At 37.1% G+C, this 25057-nt stretch overlaps 2 protein-coding genes across 3 annotated transcripts; one reads left to right on the top strand and one right to left on the bottom strand.

Moving 5' to 3' along the window:
• Positions 1-3132: 3132 nt before the first annotated feature.
• On the top strand, positions 3133-4935 carry lhfpl5b (LHFPL tetraspan subfamily member 5b; the record flags this gene model as incomplete). The annotated part of the gene is made up of 2 exons (XM_082189374.1): positions 3133-4152; positions 4688-4935. The coding sequence occupies exons 1-2, from the start codon at positions 3735-3737 to the stop codon at positions 4933-4935; spliced, it is 666 nt and encodes a 221-aa protein (XP_082045500.1). The 5' UTR covers positions 3133-3734.
• A 3637-nt stretch (positions 4936-8572) lies between these two features.
• On the bottom strand, positions 8573-24783 carry srpk1a (SRSF protein kinase 1a). Of its 2 annotated transcripts, none has more exons than XM_082189291.1 (16): positions 24685-24783; positions 23919-23973; positions 22787-22920; positions 21509-21617; positions 21323-21410; positions 20961-21048; positions 20595-20701; positions 18870-19035; positions 18625-18650; positions 17013-17235; positions 16510-16854; positions 16145-16245; positions 14185-14292; positions 13993-14062; positions 11390-11482; positions 8573-9771 (listed from the first exon to the last, which is right to left on the bottom strand). In XM_082189291.1, exons 1-16 carry the CDS (start codon positions 24695-24697, stop codon positions 9587-9589), a joined length of 1911 nt encoding a protein of 636 aa, XP_082045417.1. In that variant the 5' UTR covers positions 24698-24783; the 3' UTR covers positions 8573-9586. The 2 variants fall into 2 exon arrangements, with proteins under 2 accessions (XP_082045417.1, XP_082045416.1); XM_082189290.1 differs by lacking the exon at positions 11390-11482 and adding an exon at positions 10787-10879.
• Positions 24784-25057: the final 274 nt, after the last annotated feature.

Below are 25057 nucleotides of genomic sequence, written 5' to 3'. Positions count from 1 at the left end.
TGGTAGGTAGGCCTTTAATTCAGATGTATACTTATTGGTTTACCACTTTTAGATTAACTTAAACATAAATGTAATTAAAAGAGATGAGATCTGGACTATTTTTAAATGCTTGTCTCAGAAACAATTTGTAACACTCTTTATTTACATTCGACACACCATACACTGTGAATTTGAAGAACACACCAGATGGCAGACATGTTGGACGTTTCCTCATTCATTATCCAGCATTCACAAACCCTAATCAAATATTCCATATTCCGTATGTGCGCGTGTGCGTGTGTGTGTGTGTGTGTGTGTGTGTGTGTGTGTGTGTGTGTGTGTGTGTGTGTGTGTGTGTGTGTGTGTGTGTGTGTGTGTGTGTGTGTGTGTGTTTTAAGACAAAGAAAAGCTGAAGGAGCGACAAAAGTAAACAAGATCAATCATGTTGCATTTGCAAAACGACGTAAAGTCCAGGCCAGGGATCATAATTATTCATCACATAGCCTACCTTAACAACACTGCTGTGTCTGAGTAATGTATTCCATCCAGAACTTCACAAGTCGGGTTTGACCAATAAACGACATACAATAAATCCATGGACTATGTTGATAAAAATGCAAATTCACCTGCCGCAGACAACCTGCGTGTAAAATGCGTTACTTTAAGGTACGCCACCATACAATCGTGAGATTTTCAGAGGTTGAATACGATGCAGCAACACACTGCAACATTTACAGCACCATACTATAGACTATGCATGATTTACATTTTAGTTCAGGCCTGTGAAGCACAAAATCAAATGCTACAAAACATCATTATAATTCCAGAACAATGAAAGTGTACTAGTGGAAGTTGATTTCGCCTGCTGTGAACTCACGTCCTCATTCATTGCATTCTCTGCTGGTGTGTTTAGATGATGGTGTGCATGGGGAAAACTCATCTGGTATATTTACTGCTGCTGTGTAATTTTATTTACAGGGCATACTATGTGTTCTGATAGGAGGCAGCCATCTGGTGGTGAAGCTCTTCACTGCATAAATAATAGCGCTTGGTAAATGATAGACCTACAAAAAGTAGCCTACAATAGGCATATGTGTGTTCAGCGTTGGCAGATGTTTCTTTTAAAACTCAGATATAATGGCTTGACTAGACGTTTTCTTGCCTGTGTAGGTAGACGTGTTTCTTATTGAACCAGGAACATTTGTGGTGGCTTATTCATGATTTGGCATGCAAATCTTAAGGCTGAGAACCAGGATTTGCTACATGCTATTGCTTTGCTACAGAGTGGTTCAGTTTGTAGAATGCCGATATTGGATTTATGAGTAGTGGGGTTAACATTACACAAAGAGATTTTCACATTTTGTTGACTGCCAAAAAATGGTAATTATGAGGTTTGTGGTTTTAAAGTAAGCTGCCAATAATTTTTTTATATAAAGACTACATCATACAGCCGTTGTAGTCGTACATAGCAACTTGTTTTCAATGTTATCATATTTGAGGTACGATTGTGTATGAGAATGTGAAAGCCTAAAAGCTATGATGAAGGAAATTTGGTGTAGGATTTACTTTGAAACAAATTTCACTCAGAAATTGCTTGAACATTTCAAAAAAGCAAGTTACACACTGAATTAAACATAAAATATATCTCCAATGAGAATGAAAACCATTCACAGTAGCAGAGAGGCAACAGAAGCGTTCTGGTGGACACCCATGGGGCAGAAATGGATTGTGGCTTGTGTTAGCCATGCAGGCCTGTGGTCTTTTTGATACAAACATGAAATGCAGGAACTATATTTGAAAAATATCATCACTGCGCAATACAGCCAGAAATGCATACTTTACAGGGGCCTGAAATAGAAGAAATTTGTCAAGGAATGATGCTGTAAAATGTGGCTTGGGCATTATGAAAGGTTTTGTTGCATTATTCAGGCAAAAGCTTACAGCATAACAAGGTTTTCAAAGCTTTTATAGCTGAAAATCTTAAGATCTTTTTGTGCACTATTAAATATATTGCTGCTAAACAGATGTTGCATTGTTATTGCAGCATTGTGCAATGCTCAAGGGTTGTGTTTACATATCAGGCTCACATCGCCTTTGATATTTTTGTAATTTTTGACCTACAAAGCAAAGGCTTCACATCACGCCCAAGAGGAACGCAAACATCAGAGTGCAGTCTTTGTAGTTGGCTGTCTTGTCTGACAAATTCCCTTCTGAGCAACAAATTCCTGATAGAAATTAATTTATTGTTGATTTATATCACTACTAAAGCCTCATTAGCAATGATCTCTCTCTCTCTCTCTCTCTCTCTCTCTCTCTCTCATTGTTGTTTTTAGAATTTAGACTAAAACTTAAAAAAAGTTAGCAAAAAAAAAAACCAGAAGTGTTTTCTTTCTTTTAAAAGCATTATACACTTCTGTTAAAAAAAACTGGGGTGAGTAATTTAAACAAAAGATAGAAATTAATACATTTATTCAGCAAGGACACATTCAATTGATCCAAAGTGACAATAAAGACATCTATAATGATATATGTGTTCTACTTTCTATGCATCAAATAATCCTGAAAATAATATTAAGAAGAAGTTTTCAACATTGATAATAGTAAGAAACCAAATTAGTATAAGCACCAATAAGCACCAAATTATATTAGAGTGATTTCTGAAGGATCATCCACTGAAGACTGGAGTAATGATGCTGAAAATTCAGCTTTGACATCACAGGAATAAATTACATTTTAAAATATATTCAAATAGAAAACAGTTCTTTTAAATTGAAATAATATTTCACAATATTACTGGGTTACACTTTATTTTAAGGTGTCATTTTTACAGTGTTATATATTTAAGTACTGAGTAATATTAAGTAACAACATGTACTTACTATAGGGTTAGGGTAGCATTAGGTTTTGGTTGAGGGTTAATTGATGTAATTATGCATAATTTATTGTTATTACTATGGTAAGTACATGTAAGGACACTGTAAAATAAAGTGTTACCTATTACTGTATTTACTATATTTTTTTGATCTACAAATTGCAGACTTGGCGAGCATAAGAAACATCGTAAAAAAAAAAAAAACTCTTTCCATAGAGTAACCTAAGTATGTGGGGTGTCCTCAAACGTTTGGTTTGTTTTTAATTGTTTTAAAAAGTGTATTTTAATGGTTTTATAATTGATAATAAGGCCCTTATAGGATCGGGAGTGACGTCAAGCACAGAGATATTAATAAAAGAGCCCTCAACTTGATGCTTATAATTGGTGTCAAGGAACTCCTCATACAGACACTGAACAAACTGACTGCATTATTTTGGCAAAAAATAAATAAATTCTGAGTAAAACTTTGTTTTAGTATGATAAAGCTGTCAATCTGGCAGACACAAAGTTGTGTTGCGTTGATTTGTGTGTTGAGTGCAGCTTTTTACAAAAGATAAAGAGTTCATGTTGGGCCTAGAACACAATAGCTATTCTTTTACTGAGAAGTAACAAACATATCTGATTACAGCAAGAGAACAGGTTATTGTCGTCACCTTATTCCTCGACTGAATTTACCATTAATAATTTAAAAACTGACACCTTTGTTGGCAACAATATTGTTTCTGACACTGTTCTCAGCAGCCTTTGGACTAATAGGCTACAGTATGATAGAAGCTGTCAGTGCTACTGGATCCTGAAATAGGTTCTCATCTAGTCTGGTTTTCTTCTTGAAAAATATCTCCAGATTTCTAACCTCGCTAGATAAACGTAAATCGATCTAATAATGGCGAATGAGAAGATGCTTCCAGCCCAAGAGGCTGCCAAAATCTACCACACCAATTATGTGAGAAATGCCAGAGCCATCGGCGTCCTGTGGGCTGTTTTCACCTTATGCTTCGCCATCATTACTGTGGTGGTCTTCATTCAGCCCTATTGGATTGGTGACAGTGTTAACACCCCGCAGGCTGGATACTTTGGGCTTTTTCACTACTGTATTGGCAACCCCATCACCTCCGAATTGGTCTGTAAAGGAAGCGTGTTTGATTTTGCCTCGATCCCATCTGGGGCTTTCAGGACTGCTATGTTTTTTGTTGGCACCTCAATGCTCCTTATCGTAGGAACCATCGTGTGCTTGGGTCTTTTCTTCTTCTGCAACTCCGCAAGTGTGTACAAGATATGCGCATGGATGCAAACTTCTTCAGGTGGGCAAATAGTTTTCCACTTGGACTCGCTAATAAGTATAAATACAGTAATACTGCTTTAAAAATGCATTAAACAAAAAAAAAGATGAAATAATGTTTATTAATAGATTTATAGGGTAGACGCCATATTCCCTGTGAGAGATAGATGCAAAGTCATTCAATGACATGTACTGTCTTAAAGAGATAGTTCACCCAAAAATGAAAATTCTGTCATCATTTACTCACCTGCTTGAACCTCGTATATTTAGGTTCAGTAATTTCACTTTAATGACAATTAATAGGTAATTGTCATTGCCATTAAAGTGAAATAACTGAACATAAACATACAAGCTTGATAAAAATGATCATTCTAAAAGAAAATTTCAGATGGCACTGAAATATAAAGTCAAACCAAGTCCCTCACAGAGTCATTTTATAGCGAAACATTATATATTGCGCCTACCCTAATTAATCAGAAAACAATTTATCTATAAAAAGTAGGCCTATATAGGAAGAAGTTTGATTTTTTTTTTAACCTTTGCACTTGATGCTGTAGCTGTGCTGATGGTGATGGGTTGTATGATTTATCCGGACGGTTGGGATGCTCCGGAGGTAAAGCGAATGTGTGGCGAGCGGACGGGCAAGTACTCACTGGGAAACTGCACCATTCGCTGGGCTTATATTCTAGGCATTATCAGCATCCTGGACTCAGCGTTACTGGCACTGCTTGCTTTCACTCTGGGCAACCGGCAAGACAAACTGCTGCCAGACGACTTCGAGGTGGAGGGAGCAAACAACGGATGAGGTAAGAGAAGGAATGATTAATCAATAAGGAATTGATTTTTGAGATTAATTAGAAATATTTACGAAATAATTATTCTCGACTGTATTTAGGATGCTATCTGTAGAAATACAATACAAAATGCATAATTTTAGTAATGACGATGTTTCCATTTGTTTGTAGGTAAAAACGTAAAAACCTAAACCCAACAGGAGATCTGCAGTGGACATGGAACTGGACATTCGTTCTAAAGCAAAACAAAATCATAAAATCATATTAACCTGAAAAGAAACAGTTTCAATTAAATTCAAATGTATGTATATGCATAGCACCTTTCATAATAAATAGTATTGTTCTAAAGCAGCTTTGAATTTTTTTTAACCCTTCAGAGCGGCCAAAGCGTCAACAAACTTCCCCGTACTTTTTTGACAAGCGTCCTTGACAGGGCGGCCAGAGCTTCTTTGCAGCTCAAGTCGGCGGCGGTGTGAACGTACAGTAACTGTCAGTTATAGACCCCAAAATGACATTTCCACTTTAAACTGTTATAAATCTTGAATACTTTGGGGCACAGACTTAAGTTTGGTCAGTTTTTAAAGGAGACACTGTATGCACTGTCTGATCAATGCATTGTATATCATTGTTGAAAGTGAAACTTATAGAAGTTTAGGTTTATGAAAATGTCAAAATACAAATTTTATTTTATATAAAATATATATTTTACATAACATGTTTTACTTTAAAACTGCAAGAACATCAAAACCATGAATCTGAACAAGTTATGTTCCTAATTTTAGTTTGATATCTAAAAAATAAAGATTTTGTTTGGGTGCAGTACAAATCTTTTCCACTAAATGACAACCATTTGACTCCATTGGTGAGCACCTCTCTTTTTTTTTTTTCTCAAAAAACTTGGATGTTGTCTTTTGAACTTTTGAAGGTTTCTACCCATATTTCATTATTTTTCATACCTAACTGAACACAAATGACTAAATATCCTTGTTGTAAAGTAATAAATTACATTTACATTTAGTCATTTAGCAGACGCCCTTATCCAAAGCGACTTACAAATTAGGACTAAATTCAGCGAGTCATCATAAAGAGGCAAAAGCAACAACAACGCAGGAAGTGCTCAAAATAGGAAGTTCAGGTATTATTCAGAGTAGCATAAGCCTGATAAGTGATGTTTCAAAGGGAAAGGATTTTTTTTCTTCTTTTTTTTTTTTTTCTATAAGGTTAAGTGCTCACGGAAGAGATTGGTTTTCAGCTGTTTTTTGAATGTTGTCAGGGATTCTGCATTCCGGATGAGGGTGGGGAGAGCGTTCCACCAGCATGGAACTGTAAATGAGAATGTTCTGGAAAGTGATTTTGTGGCTTTCTGTGATGGAACCACGAGACGTCGCTCGTTGACCGATCGTAGGTGTCTGGTAGGGATGTAGACTCGTAGGAGTGAGTGAAAGTAGGAGGGAGCTGAGCCTGTGATAGTTCTGTAAGCAAGCGTCAGTGCCTTGAACTTGATGCGAGCAGGTAGCCAGTGCAGAGAGATGAACAGAGGAGTGACGTGGGCCCTCTTGGGCTCGTTGAAGACAAGACGAGCTGCAGCATTCTGGATCATCTGTAGGGGTTTGGTCGCACATGCTGGGAGTCCAGCCAGAAGGGCATTGCAGTAGTCAAGCCTAGAGATGACCAGGGCCTGGACGATAAGTTGTGTTGCATGCTCAGTTAGGAAAGGCCTGATCTTCCTGATGTTGTGCAGTGCAAACCTGCATGATCGAGCTGTCTTTGAAATGTGATCTGTGAAGGTCAGCTGGTCATCAAACGTTACTCCAAGATTTCTGACCGATCTTGATGGGGTGATTAATGATGACTCTAGCTGGATGGTGAAGTCGTGCTGTAGAGACGGATTGGCAGGGAGGACGAGAAGCTCAGTCTTTGCCAGGTTGAGCTGCAGGTGATGTTCCTTCATCCATGTGGAGATGTCCGCCAGACATCTTGAGACCCGTGCAGCTACTGTGGGATCATCTGGTTGAAAGGAGAGGAAGAGCTGTGTGTCATCAGCATAGCAGTGGTAGGAAAAACCGTGTGCCTGTATGATGTGTCCCAGTGATGTGGTGTAGATGGAGAAGAGGAGGGGACCAAGAACTGAACCCTGGGGAACCCCTGTGGTCAGCTGATGTGCTCTGGATACCTCACCTCTCCATGCGACCTTGAAGGACCTACCTGTGAGATAGGACTCAAACCAGTGGAGTCCTGGTTTACAGTTACTGTTGTGTCATTGACAATCACCAAATATGAAAACTAGATCGTGCTTTAAAATGATATATAGTTTGTCGACATTACCTTACTTTTAGACTAAGATATTATTGTTTTAAATGTATGATGGGTTGGCCGACACTGGTCATGTGTGTGATGCGTGTGAGCCTACTTGATGACATTCAACACAGAAGCGCTGCGCTGTTATACTACGTGAATTCACTCAGGCCCACAGAAGAAAATTAATAGTAGAATAAAGTCGTTATTTTTTTTATTTATTTTTTTTGCACAAAAAGTAATCTCGTCACTTGATAAACCTATGGTTGAGCTACTGTACTCACTTGGACTATTTTAACGATGTCTTCACTAACTTTTCTGGGCCGGCAAGTTTCGATCCTATAGAAGCCTATGGAGGAGTGATCCAGCTCTCAGATTTCATCAAAAATATCTTACTTTGTGTTCCGAAGATGAACGAAAGTCTTAAAGGGATAGTTCACTTTGAAATTAAATTTTGGTATGCTTTAGCTTACCTCAAGGGCATCCAAGATGGAGGTGTCTTTTTTTCCGCAGTAGTTTCAATTTTGATATTTTTAGGTCAAACCGTTCTTGTCTGTCAGTCATAATGCAGGTCGATGGTCACTGTCTCAAAGAGCATGCACAGAGTCCAAATTAAAACAATTCCCCATCGTCCAAATTAAACAATTCCCCATCGTAAGTACACATTGATGGCCCAAGACACGAAACGAGCGGTTTGTGTGAGAAAACGAACAGTATTTATATCGTTTTTACCTCTTGAACACAGCTGCGTCCAAATGATCTGAGAGCGCGGGCGGGTATTGACGGTTTGACCTAAAAATATCTAAATTGAAACTACTGCGGAAAAAAAGACACCTACATCTTGGATGCCCTTGAGGTAAGCTAAAACATACCAAAATTTAATTTCAAAGTGAACTATCCCTTTAAGGGGTTGAAACAACATGAGGGTGAGTAATTACCGACAGAATTTTTGGGTGAACTAACCCTAAATGCTAGAGTGCCAAAATTTACAGTGTACCTTTAATAAATACATAATTATGATCACAATAAAGATTTTTTTTTTTTTTTTTTGTCTTTAGAGAGCAGAATGAAAAGGTTATCAAGTACCATTTTCTTTAACCCCCAGCATCCCAGATATAAAGTTTCTGGTTTATACTATGTATTAAATGTTCTAAAATGAAATGAAATCAGGCATGTGCATTTGTTTTCCAGCACTCTTTTACTTTTCCTCTTTTTTATTGTTTTGCACAAATATCCACCCAAAAGGTTGGTGACAATTACAGTGAAAGGTAACCTGCATTTTATAGCATTTATATAACCACCATTTTATAGCATTTCATTTTTTTTTGGAGAACATCAAGACAGACAAACAGGTACACCCATCTTTCAAATGCTTTATTAAAACACTTCTATCCAGCTAAATAATCTTAGCTTAGATGCAATAGTAGGATTTTCTTTTTAAAAACTGTACATGGCTGTAATATACAGATCAAGGCAAACTCTTTGGTACACATATATACAGACACACACGCATGCACATGCGCGCACACACATAAACACATACGTACAACACACACTCAGACAATAAATGTTTCTTCTTGTTTCTTCTCTTTTTTTTTCTCCACAAATATAATTTTTTGGTGGCCCTTTGACAGTTACTCACTTTATGTGGAAGCTTCTTGTACACAAAATGTATTGACCATGAGTGAGAAGACTTCAGCTCTTAAAAATCTAATCCGAGACAGACGAGATCAAAACCTACTGAACTAATAAACACACACAAAAGACACTTGTATAGTTGAGAGAGAAACACAGAAGTGTGGCGAGTCTTGACGCAGGACAGAATATCTTAATTTATACTCTACAGTCAACAGTCAAAAAGGTAAACCAAATAATTCCCTTTCCAGAAACTTTTTCTTTTTCTTTTTTCACTACAAGTAACAAAATGATCTCTTGTGCCTCGCACTGCAGTCCGAGCTGTCCGCACTCTGGAGGAGTGGACTGCATCTCAGGTAAGCACGGCAAAAAAACAGACCCTTATCTCAATATTTTATAACTTAAAACTGAAAATTCCCCAGGTACCTAAACAGGCATTTCATAGGTCTACATTTCATCCTTTGCCAAGATAAAAGGGAAGGTAGAAAGATCACAGCAGGTGTGACCCTCACACAAAATATCTTAAGTCTGAAAGAGCAGGAAAAAAAAAACGGCTAGAACAAAAACAGACAGGTTTACTATTCCTCTGGCGAACCCAGCAAAAGAAATCACTCAGATTAACCGAAGAAAAATAAGTATGCCGATATGCTCTATAAACTGGAAAGTGATCTGTTGCAGTCTCTTGAGTTTAGGAAGAGTGCCTGGAGTGTGTGCAGTGAGGTGAAGAGGCCACTAGAGGGCAAGCCAAGCGTGTCGCAGACAGTCGGCAGCAGTGGCTCTTTTCTCTGGCAGGAGCTCCAGCATAGGAAGCAGGAAATCAGCGAAGGTCTCGGCCTCCTCACGAGGCCACTCGTATTTATCCATCAGAACCTCCAGCAAACCCCACGGCTTCAGTTTAGTGATGTGCTTCAGGTCACCTACAGAAAGCACACAGTTAAGAGTCCGGGCTTCCCATTCCATGCAGTTTAGCCCTATATTTTTTTACATGTATATAATGTTTTTTTTGTTTTGTTTTTATGTCTCATAACATTTATCATTAATAAACATGTTGACCCATAAAATCAAAATTAAACTATTTTAAATTGATAATGTGATGCACTTAAAAGTGAAAATATATTCAACAAGAAAGAATGTTAAAAGTAGGTGACATTAGGAGGCAGAGCAAGAAAAAGACTTTTTCTGGAATATTGTGCAATGATGAATTGCACAAAAAAAGAACAGGAATGTGCATTCAATTCAAACTTCGATTACATGCTGTCTGTAAAATGTATCTAAATCCAAATACACAAAATAAAGAATTCATGAAGCTTTGTTTAGAAAGAGATACGCTACTGTTGAAAAGTCTGGGGTCACTAAGATTTAGTTATATTTTTTATTCAGCAAGGACCATTTTAAATAGAAATCTTCTGATCAATTTATTTTCTCTTGAACTTTTTATTCATCCAAAAATCTGGAAAATCAGGAAATGTATAATGGTTTCCAAAAAATGGAATCAAATATATGTTTTCAGAATTGATAAAAAAAATTAAAAATAAATGTCTTGAGCACCAAATCAGCATATTAGAATGATTTCTGGAGGGTCATGTAACATGGAATGGATTCTGAAAATTCACAAGAATAAATTACATTAAAAAAAAATATATATAAATAAAATCATTTCTTTTAAATTGTAATATTTCATAGTATTACTGATTTTACTGAATTTTAATCAAATAAAATGCAGCCTTGGTGAGCATAAGAGACAATATATATATATATATATATATATATATATATATATATATATATATATATATATATAAAAATGTACTGACCCCAAAACTTTAACAGTAGCGTACATTACATACACATTTTAGTTTACAATGCAAGTTAATAATCTGAAGTGAAAGCATCATGACTAGATATAAAAGTTATTCATAATGACCGTGTTACCTTTCTTGCCGAAAAACTCCTTGGAATATTTTCCGGTCAATACGAGTTTGCGTGGGACGGCCCCCAGCAGTTCAATGATCAAAGCAATGTGGTCTACCATCACACACAGAGCGTGTCGAGCAGGGAGGGGGGTGGTGAGGTGGAGGGGAGGACGAAACAATGGACAACTTGATCAGACAGTGTTAATACAGTCATTCACCCATCCTGAGAGAAGGGAGACGAGAGGGAAGGCAAGGAGACGCAGCCATGTTCTGACGGCACAGATAGCGGTCACACACTGAAGAACTTCCAGATTAAAGATTGTAAGAAGAATTGGACTTGTCTGTTTTGTGGCTTTGGCTGCCTCTGGTAGAGCTTCAAGCGAAGTCATGCCACACTTCTGTGGCTTTGAAGCTACAACAGTTCGTCTGTTGTGCTGAGGGCCCACTTCTAAGAAGAGCCTCCTTGAGGACAACTGGACATGTGCTGAGGAAGACTTTTAGCCAAACCTTCAGAAAACTAGGTGTGACACAAGGCTGTGCTGTCAATGAAGCTGCTGGAATCTCCTCTCTTCCCTTCAAACCTCCCCCTCAGGGCAGGGCTCTACCTGACTGACAGGCGTACCTTTCCGGCTGAAATATTCCTGTGAAAATTTCCCGCTCAGAGCATAGTGACGGGGGATATGCCCCAAAAGCTCAATAATCAGAGCAAGGTGGTCTGAGAGAGAGAGAGAGGAGAGAGAGAAGACAGAGACAGAAAGAGAACATGAACATGGAATGGGGACAAGCAGAAAGAACATGGACAGGATCCAAAAAAAGAAAAAGGACAAACTCAAGGCAAATGACAGTGCGTCAGAATGACAGATTACAAGCTAAACAGGGTGTCTAACATCAGTGTCTCCAACTACAATAGAAATATTTGTTACATGGCTCTCTGGAATACTTGATTCTGATGGCATTTTGGCATCCAATATTTTTGCATTATGAACACTAAACTTCAGACACACTCTTCCTAAAGGGAATTTTAAAGGAGCACACCAACTTTTTGGGACTTTAGCTTATTCAGCGTATCCCCCAGAGTTAGATAAGTCCATACGTACCCTTTTCATCTCCGTGCGTGCCGTAACGCTGTCTGACGCACCCACCGCTAGCCTAGCTTAGCATAAAGACTGGAGGTAAACGGCTCCAGCTAGCATACTGCTCCCAATAAGTGACAAAATAACGCCAACATTTTCCTATTCACATGTTGTGATTTGTATAGTCACAGCGTGTACAAATAACAAGGTCACATGAGACACAGCCATCTGATCATCTAGGCTAGCTGTGGGTGCGTCAGACAGAGTTACGGCACGCACGGAGATGAAAAGGGCATGTATGGACTTATCTAACTCTGAGGGATACAGTGAATAAGCTAAAGTCCCAAAAAGTCAGCATGTTCCTTTAAATATAAAAATGTAGGTCAATGCCAATAAGCCAATCATTATTTACATGTTAAGCTAAATAAGTATAGATAAATGGTTAATATTCAAATTCTACACTATTTTGTCTAAATAAAATATAAAACGCTAAAAACAAAAAGTAAAAGTTTAAGCATCACAACATTATAGAGTATGGATTGATATCAATAAATATTTGCTCAAGGTTATATTTAAATTGCTCAAGGTTATATTTAAATATTATTATTATTGGTTTAATTATTATTATTACAAGATAATGGCTCATTGATAAATTCTTGATAAATGCTCATCAGGTTAATCTAAATGTAAAAATAGGGGAAATATGTATGCACAAAAAAAAATACAACTTATTAGTGAAACTGTATATATACACCGGTATATGTGTGTGTGTGTGTGTGTGTGTGTGTGTGTGTGTGTGTGTGTGTGTGTGTGTGTGTGTGTGTGTGTGTGTGTGTGTGTGTGTGTGTGTGTGTGTGTGTGTTTGGACAATATATAAATCCAATGTGAGACTACTCGTCTAAAAGATAATCATAAAACTAAATATACATTTATAAAAGCTATGAAAACATTGCTCTACCACAGAAGTACAGCTAAGTGTCTCTCCTCCAGTTGTACATAAACAGAACAAGAATGAGCAAGAGATGGAACGGTTACTGGAAAAACCATGAGACACACAGATATAAACAGGCAATGTTCTTTAAGCCTATCAGAAATAGAGAGGCGATTTAGTAAGGAACAGGAAGTAGTTCAAAGTATGATCTAATTCTGCACACTTGATATTTAGGAAAATTACATCAGCAGATTCAAGTGCAACATGGTCTACCACAAGAGTGAGAAGTTAAGATTCTGCCAAATACCTTGCAGGTATACAAATACAGTAAGTAAACCACAATACACAATTAACTATCAAATGCTGTAGCCCATTAAATGACTCACTTTTGCAATCAACCTGAAATGTCACTTGATCAGAATAAGTAGAGTATTACTCTACTTACTATATCTCGTTACTTACATGTATTATCCTTAAAGCAGGAAACATATTGTGGCTATATACATGCAAATTCTGATCATGACTAACATAACTGACAAGGTGTGTTTAAACAGCCCAGTGCAAACACAATTAGATGGCAAATGTCAGAATGCCCTAAAAACAACTGACTAAGCTTTACTGATAATGGTAATAAATTAGGTTTAAAGTGCACAAATGATTCCCACACTGCACACTCAATCAATTTCATGCAAAATATGCATCTTTCTGTCTTAGTTTAGTAAGAGTATAAACTAAGAATAGAAGATCAGGAGGAACAAAGAAACATGGGTCAATAACAGAGGCAGAAGTAGTGGGCGAAAGGTGGAGGAGGAGGAAGTCAATATAAAGAGGAAGTTTAAAGAAGAGGCCTTTTTCATGCATTTTAACAGCAGGTTCTGACTGTTAGTAGGGAAATAACCACAGGATTATAGCCCTTAAAGCACTGTAATGTCAATACATCTCAGTAAAGAAGAAAACAACAAAATCAATAATTAGGCATTTTAATTCCATTACATAGCGAGAAATTGATATGACTTTCAGACAGTATATTGCCAGTCATATCAAAACTGAAATCATTAGGCAAGTGTCTTATTGTAAGCATGCACAGGTATTTAATCAAGATACATTTTTATTACTGTACAACTTTCCTCAATAAATGTATTTTAAGTCATTTAATTTAATTCATAATTCTTGATAGTATTTCAGACAGAAAATCGTGAATGTAAAGAAGCAATGCATTACCTTCATCTCTGGAGTAATCTTCACCAGAGTGAGGCTCAAACAAATAATCGCCAGTGGCCAATTCAAACGCCTGAAAAGAGAGGAAAAAACATTCCAACATCAAAGCCTGAATTGTTGTCAAATTGGTTTGCCTTTGCTCACCAGAGTATCTGTGGATGTATGACTGATGAAAGACCATGTGCAGTTTCTCACCATGCAGGCCGTGCTCCATACGTCAGCGGGTGTGCTGTACCCGGATCCTAGCAGCACCTCCAGGGAGCGGTACTGTCGGGTCTGAATGTCTTCAGTAAAGTGCTTGTGCTGAGGGACAGAAAGGTTCACACTAGTGTTGTAGTCAAGAAGACCACCTAAACCGAGACCGAGACCAAGACCAGTGTGTTGAGACCAAGACGAGACCAAGGCAGGGCGAGACTGAGTCAAGACCAAAGACCAGACCAGCACTGCTTAAATAATCTAAAAGATCCATTTACTGCCTAAAGCCCTATTCGCACGGGATTAGTATTACCCCTGGACCTCTGTAATTAAGAAATTACCCCCTGACCTCTGTGTTTTTGGTGGCTCATTCACACGGGCAAATAAATGTTCGTAATTCCCTCGAGTTTACGGACTTTACAGCGTGCGCCCACCCATTCACACTTCACTAGCTGAACGTGCTGAAACGAAGATCGCGCTGCAGTATTGCAATTCAAAAAAAGAACTTATTTAAAACCAATTTATTAGAGAAATATATGATATATATTATAGAATATGATATTATTGTATAAATATATAATATATCTTCTTTTTCTTTTATTCTTTGTCCATATTTACAACAAGACTGCCTGAAGAAGGTATTATAAATACCGAAACGTCGCGATAGGCTTGTTTTTCTATTCATTTATTTGGTTTATTTCATTTTATATCATTTTTACTCTTTCACACTTTGATTTCTTGAGATACTTACAGGATGGACGTCTTTAGAGGCCGTGTGAGACAAAGAAATGCTCCACGATACAGACTACTAAGTTACACTACCACAAAAAGCGTCCAAACTTTCCAAAAGAGCTTCCATGTTGCGCCAAAATGCTTAATTTGACGTTTCCATGACAACGGTCCGAGTTGAGCTTCCGGATCACGTCTTTACTGTAGTTTGTTTTCTCTTTTGCAGCACTTCATAGTTTTTATTGGAGAAAAACTATAATCGGATTGGTAGAGCATATCGAGAGATTTTATTGTTAATATAGTTTTAATACAGATGTAAAATGGACTGTTAAACGGCCCATAATGGTTATTACGTTCTTTAGGAACCGATAGGCTCACAGAAAAACAGCCCAAATCACAGACATGGGGATTCGCACGGGACTGGTATTATCAGAGGACCCCTGTGTTGGCCGAAATACGGTAGGTAATTTTCGGGGGAATTTTTACAGACATGGCAGATTCGCACGGGATAAAAATCACAGACGACCTCTGCGATTATTACAAATTACCGGAGATCCCTAGGTAATACTAATCCCGTGCGAATAGGGCTTAAGAAATATCTTATATTTTATAAATAAATACAATTAGAATAATAAGCGTGACCAAGACCAGACCCAGTACAAATGCGGCCGAGACAAGACCAAGACCTTCAAAAAATGGTCTCGGGATCAAGACCCAAATAAACGTACTCTACCGTCCAAAATGTTAAGGTTGGTAAGATGTCTCCTGTGCTCACCAAGGCTGCATTTATTCGATAATACAGTAAAAACAGTAATATTGTGAATATTATTACAATTTAAAATAAATGTTTTCCATTTTAACATTTTAAAATGTAATTTATTTACATTCATTTATTACATTTTTAGCAGCCATTACTCCAATCTTCAGTGTCACATCTTTCAGAAATCATTTTTAAATGCTGATTTGGTGTTCAAGAAATATTAATATTATCTGTGTTGAAAATAGTTGTGCTGCTTAATATAGAAATCATAAATATTTTTACTGTCATTTTCTGATCAATTTAACATACCCTTATTGAATAGAAGTAATAATTTCTTTAAAAACCAACCCTGTACTGACACCAAATGGTAGCGTACATTTCATAATTTGAGATTTTATATTTATACATTATAGTACATAAATTGTACATGTATACAATATCTGCTTTTTTATTCATAAATGTTAGCCTTACCACCCAGCAGGCGTTGCCAAGGTCAGCAATCTTGACCTTGATCTGGTCAGAGTTGAGTGGATCCAGTGGATTGACCAATAGGCTTCCAGCTGACAACTTATCTGGAAGAGAAGAAAGAGCCAATCAAACAACAGCCATGTGATCATTGTAGAGAGGTAAACACAAAGTGAGAATTTTTGTCAGTCAATAGCATTTTGGTTTGGGAATGACATGAGGGTATGTAAATAATGGCCATTAAAAAATTTGGTTTGAACTATCCCTTTAATACAAAAAGTTGCCAGCATGTAAGGAGGGACATCTAAAGTAGAAAAAAAAACGATATATTCTCTGAAAATCCTCACTAAAATACTAGAAAACACACTGACCATTCTTTAGCTTATCCTTGTTCTGTTCCCTGGCTCTGGTTCTAGTCTTTTGCTGATCTTGCTCCCCGGATGGAAGCTCTGCCTCCTCCAGCAGCTCTCGTCCTGAGGTGCCGTTACTATAGCTGGCCTGGTCCAGTTCCGGGGACTCTGCCCCATTACAGTACTCATACATGCTTTGAACTGTGTCCTCTGGGGCTGTGTTCGCATTATGGTCGTCCTGTAGAAGTTGGCCATGTTGCTGGTCACATTGATCATCCTCCTCAGGTTGCCTTTGACTGGAGTGCATGCAGCCATTACAGTTGATCTCAAGTGACGCATCTGATGTTAGTCTCTCTCTGGTCTCCACTATTATGAGATGCAGAGAAATAGAAACATAACTGAGATGTGCTAATGGCAACTGATTTGTACTTTTAATCAAAAGTCACAAAAATGATATTATAGCTTTTAACTATTTATTAACTATAATAAATATAACTAAATTGTTCATACAAATAGAAACTAACTTATTGTGTTCTCAGTAGCAATATCCTGCAGTGATGCCTGTCGGAGTGGGGCGTAGGAGGGGGATTTGGGGGATTCTGGGTCATCCTCCTCCCCATCCTCCTCTTTGCCTTCAGGCCCAATCTCCATCTCCTCTAAGTCCATAATGCACTTCTCCAGGAGCTCCGCTTGACGCTTCTGCTTCTTCTTTAGCTTCTTTTTCTTGTTTTTCGACATTTTCGGTGCCTGAGGAAAAGGTGGGTAATCATATTAGTGCTAAAAAGCAAAAGCATCTTAACTAAAACACTCCAGCGGCCTGTTGCATGAAGTTTTGTTGACAAAACCATGCAAACTCAACCTGGTATAGCTTAGGTTCAGCGGGCTCACAACGCTCAATATAAACGTTCTCTGTCAACTAGGGATGTTTTTTTTCCCCTAACCGACAGCAGAAGCTTGTTATCCAATCATAAACTACTTACTGACAAGATTATGTGAAATTAGAATTAAATTAGAATGGATAGGAGTCCATTCAAAATAAAAAAAAATGTCAGGGGTTTAGTTTTACATGCGCAAAAAGCAGCATACACAACAGAACATGAGGATTCATCATCACATCACGCACCAGCAGCGCTTGTGAACAGAGACAAACAGAATAAAATCATATATATGAGGGATAAATATGTGAAATATTTGTAAACAGATTTACAAAATGAAAGAAAAAACTGTGCGACAAGTAGTACATGCCGAGTTTCGGGGTTTTTTTGTGATGACCTCCAGAAACAAGTTCACTGAAAGGAAAACGATACAGCAAAAGCGGCATTCTGTTTATTTTCTTTATTTTACAAAAGTACAAGGTTTTGTTTTTATTGTGAGTATACACAAATAAAGTAATTTATTACTTTACAGTTTCGAATGATGTCTTTCTCTTATCTGTATGACTATAAATGACGTTTATACGTTTAGACGTTGGAATGTTTCCACTAACTTAACTTGACATCACAGCCTGTTCATTATCAAAATAAAATACAGTCAACCAAACATATAAAAAGTCACACTGCTCAATTTAAATAGTCCATAGTACAATCTGTGCCGTTCAGCGTGACCACCGCCCCACTGTGGTGTTATGCCAAGCACATTTTTGCGAATGTGAAGCATGTTGTTTTACGTTGATATTGGAACATGAGGGAAGTAAAAAACAAAGATCTGTTGTGGAGTGAGGGAAACTAAAACAGCCTACAGCTATGTTTATAGTGTTTAAATTTAGTAAATCCTGTGATGGCAAAGCTGAATGTTCAGCATCATTACTCCAGTGTCACATGTTCCTTCAGAAATCATTTTAATATGATGACTTGGTACTAAAGAAACATATCTTTTTATTATCACCAATGTTATGGCGCTTAATATTTTTTGTTGGATTATTTTATGAACAGCATTTATTACAAATATAAATCTTTTGTAGCATTATTAATGTCTTTATTGCCTTTGCAAATCAACTTCAGGGAACTACAGAAAGAGTGAGACTGACTGGACTGGTTCTCTTTTTGACATTTTAAAATTACTTTAAAAAAACCAAAAAACATTTCATTCTCTGAAATGAAATGCATAGCGTGAAAATGCAAAAGAAGGATACCATACCTGTTTAGGTGCTGGGGCAGTGCTCACTGGAAGACAAAGACCAACACAAAACATTGTAACACAATGACAGTTTACAAAGCAAACCAATTGTCATTTTAAGTGCAGTATGCTGGAGGGTAAGAAAGTAAACCAACAAGTTATGTTAAAGGGAGCAAGTGATCTACCTAAACAAAAATCTGGCAGGGAAACCTTGAAATTCACTGTGTGTGCGTGTGTGTAGGTGTCAGAGACCAGAGGTGCCATACCTGCTGACCCGGATGGAGGGGGAGCGCCTGCTTTCTGCCATTCAGTGGCCTCTGCAGCCAACCGCCTGATATATACCTCATCCACACTCATGAGAATGTTCTCCGGCTTTATGTCTGTGTGGATGATTTGACACTTGGTGTGCAGGTAATCCAGACCTTTAAGAACCTGAGATTTAAAAAATACAGAGACTCTTTCAAACAAACATACTTGAGCAACACAACACAATTTTAATGCCAAAACTGAAGGAATCTAGCACTGAATAAATACAAATATTTAAAAATATATATAATTATTGGTTATTCACGGCTCTCTACAACAGATGATTCTGATTGCTTCTGATTTTTATTGAGAAACACTACAATTTAAAAGTTTGGGGTCGATAAGATTTTTTAAAGGTTTTGAAAGAAGTCTCTTATGCTCATCAAGGCTGCATTTTTTTTTCTTTTTTTTTTTTAATACAGTTAAAAAAAATAACACTGTGAAATATTATTACCATTTAAAATAACTGTTTTCTATGTTCAATATTTATTATATATATATTTATTAAAACATATGATTTATTTATGTGATGGCAAAGCTGAATTTTCAAAAGCCATTACTCCAGTCTTCAGTGTCAAGTCAAGTTTATTTGTATAGCGCTTTTCACAATACAGATTGTATCAATGCAGCTTCACAGTATTAAATTAAAATAATACAACAAAGTTTGTTTCAAGAGGAATTTATTGATTGATAAAATTAAATTAAATATCCCCAAAATATCCCCAACTGAGCAAGCCAAAGGCAACAGTGGCAAGGAACTCATGAAGGCTGCATTGTCACATGATCCTTCAGAAATCATTCTAATATGCTGGTTTTAGTTCTCACGAAACATTAATTATTATTATCAATGTTGAAAACAGTTTTGCTGCCTAATATTTTTGTGGAAAATATGATAAAAAAAAAAAAGTCAGGATTCTTTGATGAAAAGCAAGTTTAAAAGAACAGCATTTATTCAAAATTGGAATCTTTCGTAATATTATAAATGATTTTAATGCCACTTTGATCAATTTAATGCATCCTTGCTGAATAAAATAATTTCTTACTGACCACAAATTTTTGAACAGTAGTGTACATTATCCTTTACTTCATCCAAAAAGAGAAACTAAACATTTTCATTAGTAAATCATTCTTAACTTTGAATAAAACCCTAAAGCTGCGTAAATAGTAATAATTCATCTGTAACCAGAGTTTGAAATTAACACCCGTCAACCAGCCAAATGCGGGTAAAAATACACTGTGTAATGCACACACTAGCCAATTCATAAATTATGTTATCACTTTGCATGACATCACTATCAGAGCCCTTCCACTAAAAGGAGCCTCAAACATTAGCAAAACAATGTGTAAAGAGTCATTTTATTTTAGCTGAAAACATCTTAAAATATGACAGACTGACTGTCATAAAGCTGAAAGCAATACAATGAATCGGAATCAGATTTAATAATAAATATATTTAAATCTAAGCAGTGACTAGTGGAATTATGGTTTATTTCCCATATTTTTGTTTTGGCTAGAAGTTCTGAATGGCCTGGTAACTTAATTTGGTAGCCAAATTGGCTGGTGAGTGAAAAAGTTAATTTCAAACCCTGTCTGTAACTGATTCACTAAATCCAGGACAGCAGCTAATTAGTCAAACCGTAATTATGTGAACACTGATCTGACTGTGTATTGGTATGCTGTGTTACCTGTCGAATGATGCTCTTGACACAAGGCAGAGGTAAGCCTTGATAGTTGGACTTGATAATCCATTTAAGCAAGTGGTGCCCTAGAACTTCGAACACCATGCAGACATCTGAAAAGTCAAGTAAAGGTCTAACGCTTTTGTAACAGAACCTTGTTGTTAGGAATAAATGTAGAAGTTCTACCTGAAATAAAAGGATCTCAGAACAGCTTCTCTTAGCATAATTGCTAACTGTTTCAAAGTCAGCATTCACAAGTGCCCTTGTAAAGAATTTGGGGTATCTTAAAATAGCACGAGACACCTGCTTGAAGACTTCTTGACCCATTTCTCTCTCTCTTACACACACAACATTCTTCATATTCAAGGATACGAGTCCCATTGACCCCTGAGATCTTGAAGTCATCCAGTAGCTGCACAACCATCTCTCTGTTTGGATCATCAGGGTCTGTATTTCTGACCTAAAAACAATAAATATATGATAGATAGATAGATAGATAGATAGATAGATAGATAGATAGATAGATAGATAGATAGATAGATAGATAGATAGATAGATAGATAGATAGATAGATAGATAGATAGATGCTCTTGGTTTAGTAATAAATCTAAATATGCTTTCCTAAAATAAAAGCAAAAAAAAAAAAATTCAGGCTATATTTTTTTAATCTGTTTCGTTCTTTTTTTATTTTCTTGATTATTTAAAGCATTTCAGTGGTTTATCGGGATACTTACAGATCTGAGTAGCTTTATTTCATCCAGAGCTGTTTCAGTGTAATGCTCTGCACTCTTTACCACCTTCATTGCAACAAACCGCTTCCCTCTGAGGAAGAAAAAAAGAAAAATAGTGTCATGCATATGTGATTTCAGCACATTAGAATGTGTCGTACTGTATGTCCTTCGAAATGACAAAGCTCTTACTGGATGTCCCAGGCCAGCCACACAGTGGAGAAATGTCCCCATCCCAGCTTCCGGATCACATGGTATTTACCATTGAATAGGTCTCCTATTTTCACATGGTGATAGCCTCCTAACCAAAGAAGAAAAGTAATCCTTCAGCTGGTATTTAGAAAGCTCATCAATTGTCCTTTAAGCAGCGTTCACACTGCCAGCGACAAAACGACATGATCCCATTTGTTTTAACGGAGAGCTGGAGATTTCCAGTGACACAGTAGCCGCGTTTCCATTGCAGTTTTGAAAAATATTCCTTTTTTGAACTGCCTGAAAAACCACCTCAACGTGTTCCATTGGGCGTATTTTTAATTCGCAATTTCAATTTGCGCAATTTCAAGGGTAATGGAAACGCGGCTAGTGACCGTTGGCGACAGGATGTAGGCATGTCCAGCGATGCAACAAAATTGAGATGTTTAACTTCATACAAACGAAGAGCGACTTTCAGGAGCGACAACCAATAGGAGTGAAATCAGTCTAGCGCATGTGAACCGTCACTACATCCCGTAGTGGAGATTGTCGGCGGCAAGATGGAGAACTTACTATTTCTCGTTCATCTCTTATATTAAGGATTTTATGTACTGATTCCAATTATATTGAGTCTTTTCCCTTAAAATGTTTTGTTTTTAGCTGCAAGAAAACTGATTCGGTGTCTACCACATGGAATAACATCTGTGAATGTCATTTAGGAATATTACTAGGCAACCAGTAGTGGGAAGGCCGCTTCAGAGCTGCTTTGATTGTCATTTTGTTAGGGATTGATTATGAGCAATCCAATTACTGAATGCTTAGACCAAAAATAGAAACTAGAACATGACCAGACTATTGACATTTTAAAATAAGTAGATAATTAATAAAGCTAAAAATGATAAAATAATAAAGTGAAAAATAATAACCTCACTTCCGTCTTGTACAAAAAAAAACCAAAAGTAGATATCATACATATAGATATGGATAACAGAAACATCCCACCATACAGGCATAAACACAGATATACAGGAATAATGACATTCCTGTATTTACAGTACATTTATTTTGCAGTTTACAGTAGTTATGTGTTGCACTTCTAGGAAGAAAGAGTTTGGCCAACAGATACAACAGGAAAAAACAACAAGTGTGAAACAAGTAACTGACACTTGTCTATTTTTACTTTCTGGGACTGCGCTGTAATTTCAGCAAGTCTCATCTATAATAATCAAGCAGTAACTTCTGAAGTCAAAAGGGGACGTATAAATCCGTGTCTCCCACCTTTGCAATAGTCATTGGGATCTTCTTGCTCTTCATCATCAGAGCCTAGGATTTCCTCATCGGGCTCAGCTTGTATCTGGGTCTCTGTAGGAGGCTGCTGCTGTTGTGATGCCCCGCGTGGAGGATGTGCTGGCCTGGGGGATGATAGAACATTTTATTTAGGTCAATGGACACGCATTACTGTACAGTCTATATAGGGCGGTCCTCTTACATTATAGACTCTTTGATGTTGATTTTACATGGTATAAATGTTCAGACAAACGTTTCAGCATGTGATTTACATTTCTGATACATTACAATCAAAAGGACCTTCATAAAAACTACATTTTACCACCTAAAAACACCTAAATTTTTTTAACTGAAGTTACCTGAATAATGCAACTATATAATCTTCTGTAGAGCTGATTTATTGGTGAAACAGAAATTGTAATCATAACTAAAACTGTTCAATCCTGATTAAACAATTTTGTGATGTTGTTGGTTTTTCTGTTTGCTATTGTAAAGCTGCTTTAAAACACTGTATTGCAAGAAACATTGTATTAAAAAAACATGCCTCGATAAAAACACTCTTATTTTTAAACCAAGATCAGTCATCTGAATCTAAATCCAAAAGGCACCATGCGGACACAGCCAGTGTTTTGTTTTCTAGTGAATAAGCTCTTTTGTTACATATAATGTTGATACAATATTAGTAAAAAGTCTACCAGTGTTAGGAAGCATTTCTCTGACTGCATCTATCCATGTTTGGTTTAACCTATGCAAGACTAACACCAATGTCAACATCATCACAAAAACTTAAGTGAAAGAAAATGCAACTTGATACTGCGCATGCCAAAAAGATGACTTCATTCTGCCAAAATGTTAAGCGTTATTGTCATTTGAACACGGTTCAACAATTAAGACTAAATAATCAGAGCAAAGTCAGCAAACTCAGGATGACTCATTCTATACTACAAGTAGTACATGTAATCCCACTTTTAAACAGTGGTTTAAGAGCACACTATGCAACTTTTAGGACATAATAAAGATCTCTATGGACAGAATTGTGACCTATTTTATGGTTCCTAATATCTTAATGGAATATATAACTTTCATTGTGCATGAACCAGTGTACACACAGCACAAAACTCACTTCTTGGTCGACTTCTTGGCTTTGGCCCTTTTCTTCCTCGCCTGAAGTGCCAGAACTGGTATGACAAATGAGATGACACGAGAAAACATTAGATGACAATGAAACCATTTATAAAAATCACTTAAACTCAGAAAGCTCAATGACAGGCAAACATAGCCTGACAATAATACAGGAGACACACAAGACCGCTGATGTTGATCTTATGTAATGCACATAAACAATACACAGCTGGGTGGATGTTTACATTGTGACAGGAACTGAACTTTAAATAGTCGCAAGACGTGGATCTTTAATAACGTGAATGTTTTGTCAGTTTTAATAGCAGCAGGAACAAAGATGCAAAAACTGAAGGCAATAAATTCCTGAAGTTTCCACGACAGCAAAAAAAAAAAAAAAAACACAGCTTTCAACTCTCATCCAGCTGAAATGCGCACGCGCCTACTCATACGCGTAACGTAACGTTATATCTAAAACCAAAGAAAAGTAAAATCGCTTAAGTGAAGGCGATACAACCCAACCATAAAACATGCCTCTGAGGCGTGATGAAAATAAATTCAGCTCACTTCAGCTGCAGACTGAGCGGCTAAATGCTAACGCTAAAGACACCAACCCATGCGTCCAAAGAACGGGCAAAATGCGCATTTATGCTTTAATATTGCACTACTAATTTGAGTCAGATTGTAAGTTAGTCGCCTTGCCTCATGCATAAACGTTATAGCTCAAAATAAGGCAAATATTATTCAGAGAAAGTGAAGGAAGAGATTACCTTTTCTCTCCATGTTGGCCCCTTCAGTCGGCGGCTTGGGTGGCCCTGCGCATGCGCGCGCCCCCGGACACGCGCATCTTGACTCCTGCGCGTTCACAGTCCGCACTGTCACATGTTTATTTTTATTTTTTAAATGTGTGTTTGCACATTTAAAAGCTGAACGGAAACATGCGTATTTTAACCAAAAGATGACCGGACACAAAAACAAAACAGGTAAATCCATGGGACAAAGGTATCATGGTAGACATAGTAAAAATGACTAATTTGAAAGCTGGTTTCTATGGTCATTTTTGTAAGAGATCCAGGAAACCCGTTTTAAAGGTGCTTTGGTCATAAAATGCATTTTAAAAAAGTGGTGCTTTGAAAATGAAAA

The sequence above is a fragment of the Leuciscus leuciscus genome (genome assembly GCF_965113295.1).
Source record: "Leuciscus leuciscus genome assembly, chromosome: 13".
Classification (NCBI taxonomy): Eukaryota; Metazoa; Chordata; class Actinopteri; order Cypriniformes; family Leuciscidae; genus Leuciscus; species Leuciscus leuciscus.
Note: the sequence above shows the minus strand (reverse complement) of the source record. Positions and strands in the feature narration are given on the sequence as shown.

Coding starts and splice junctions, on each gene's coding strand:
- srpk1a (XM_082189291.1), bottom strand. Junction 21,411..21,508: donor TGGCTGGCCTGGGACATCCA/GTAAGAGCTTTG, acceptor TTTCTTCCTCAG/AGGGAAGCGGTTTGTTGCAA. Junction 11,483..13,992: donor AGATTACTCCAGAGATGAAG/GTAATGCATTGC, acceptor TCTCTCTCTCAG/ACCACCTTGCTCTGATTATT.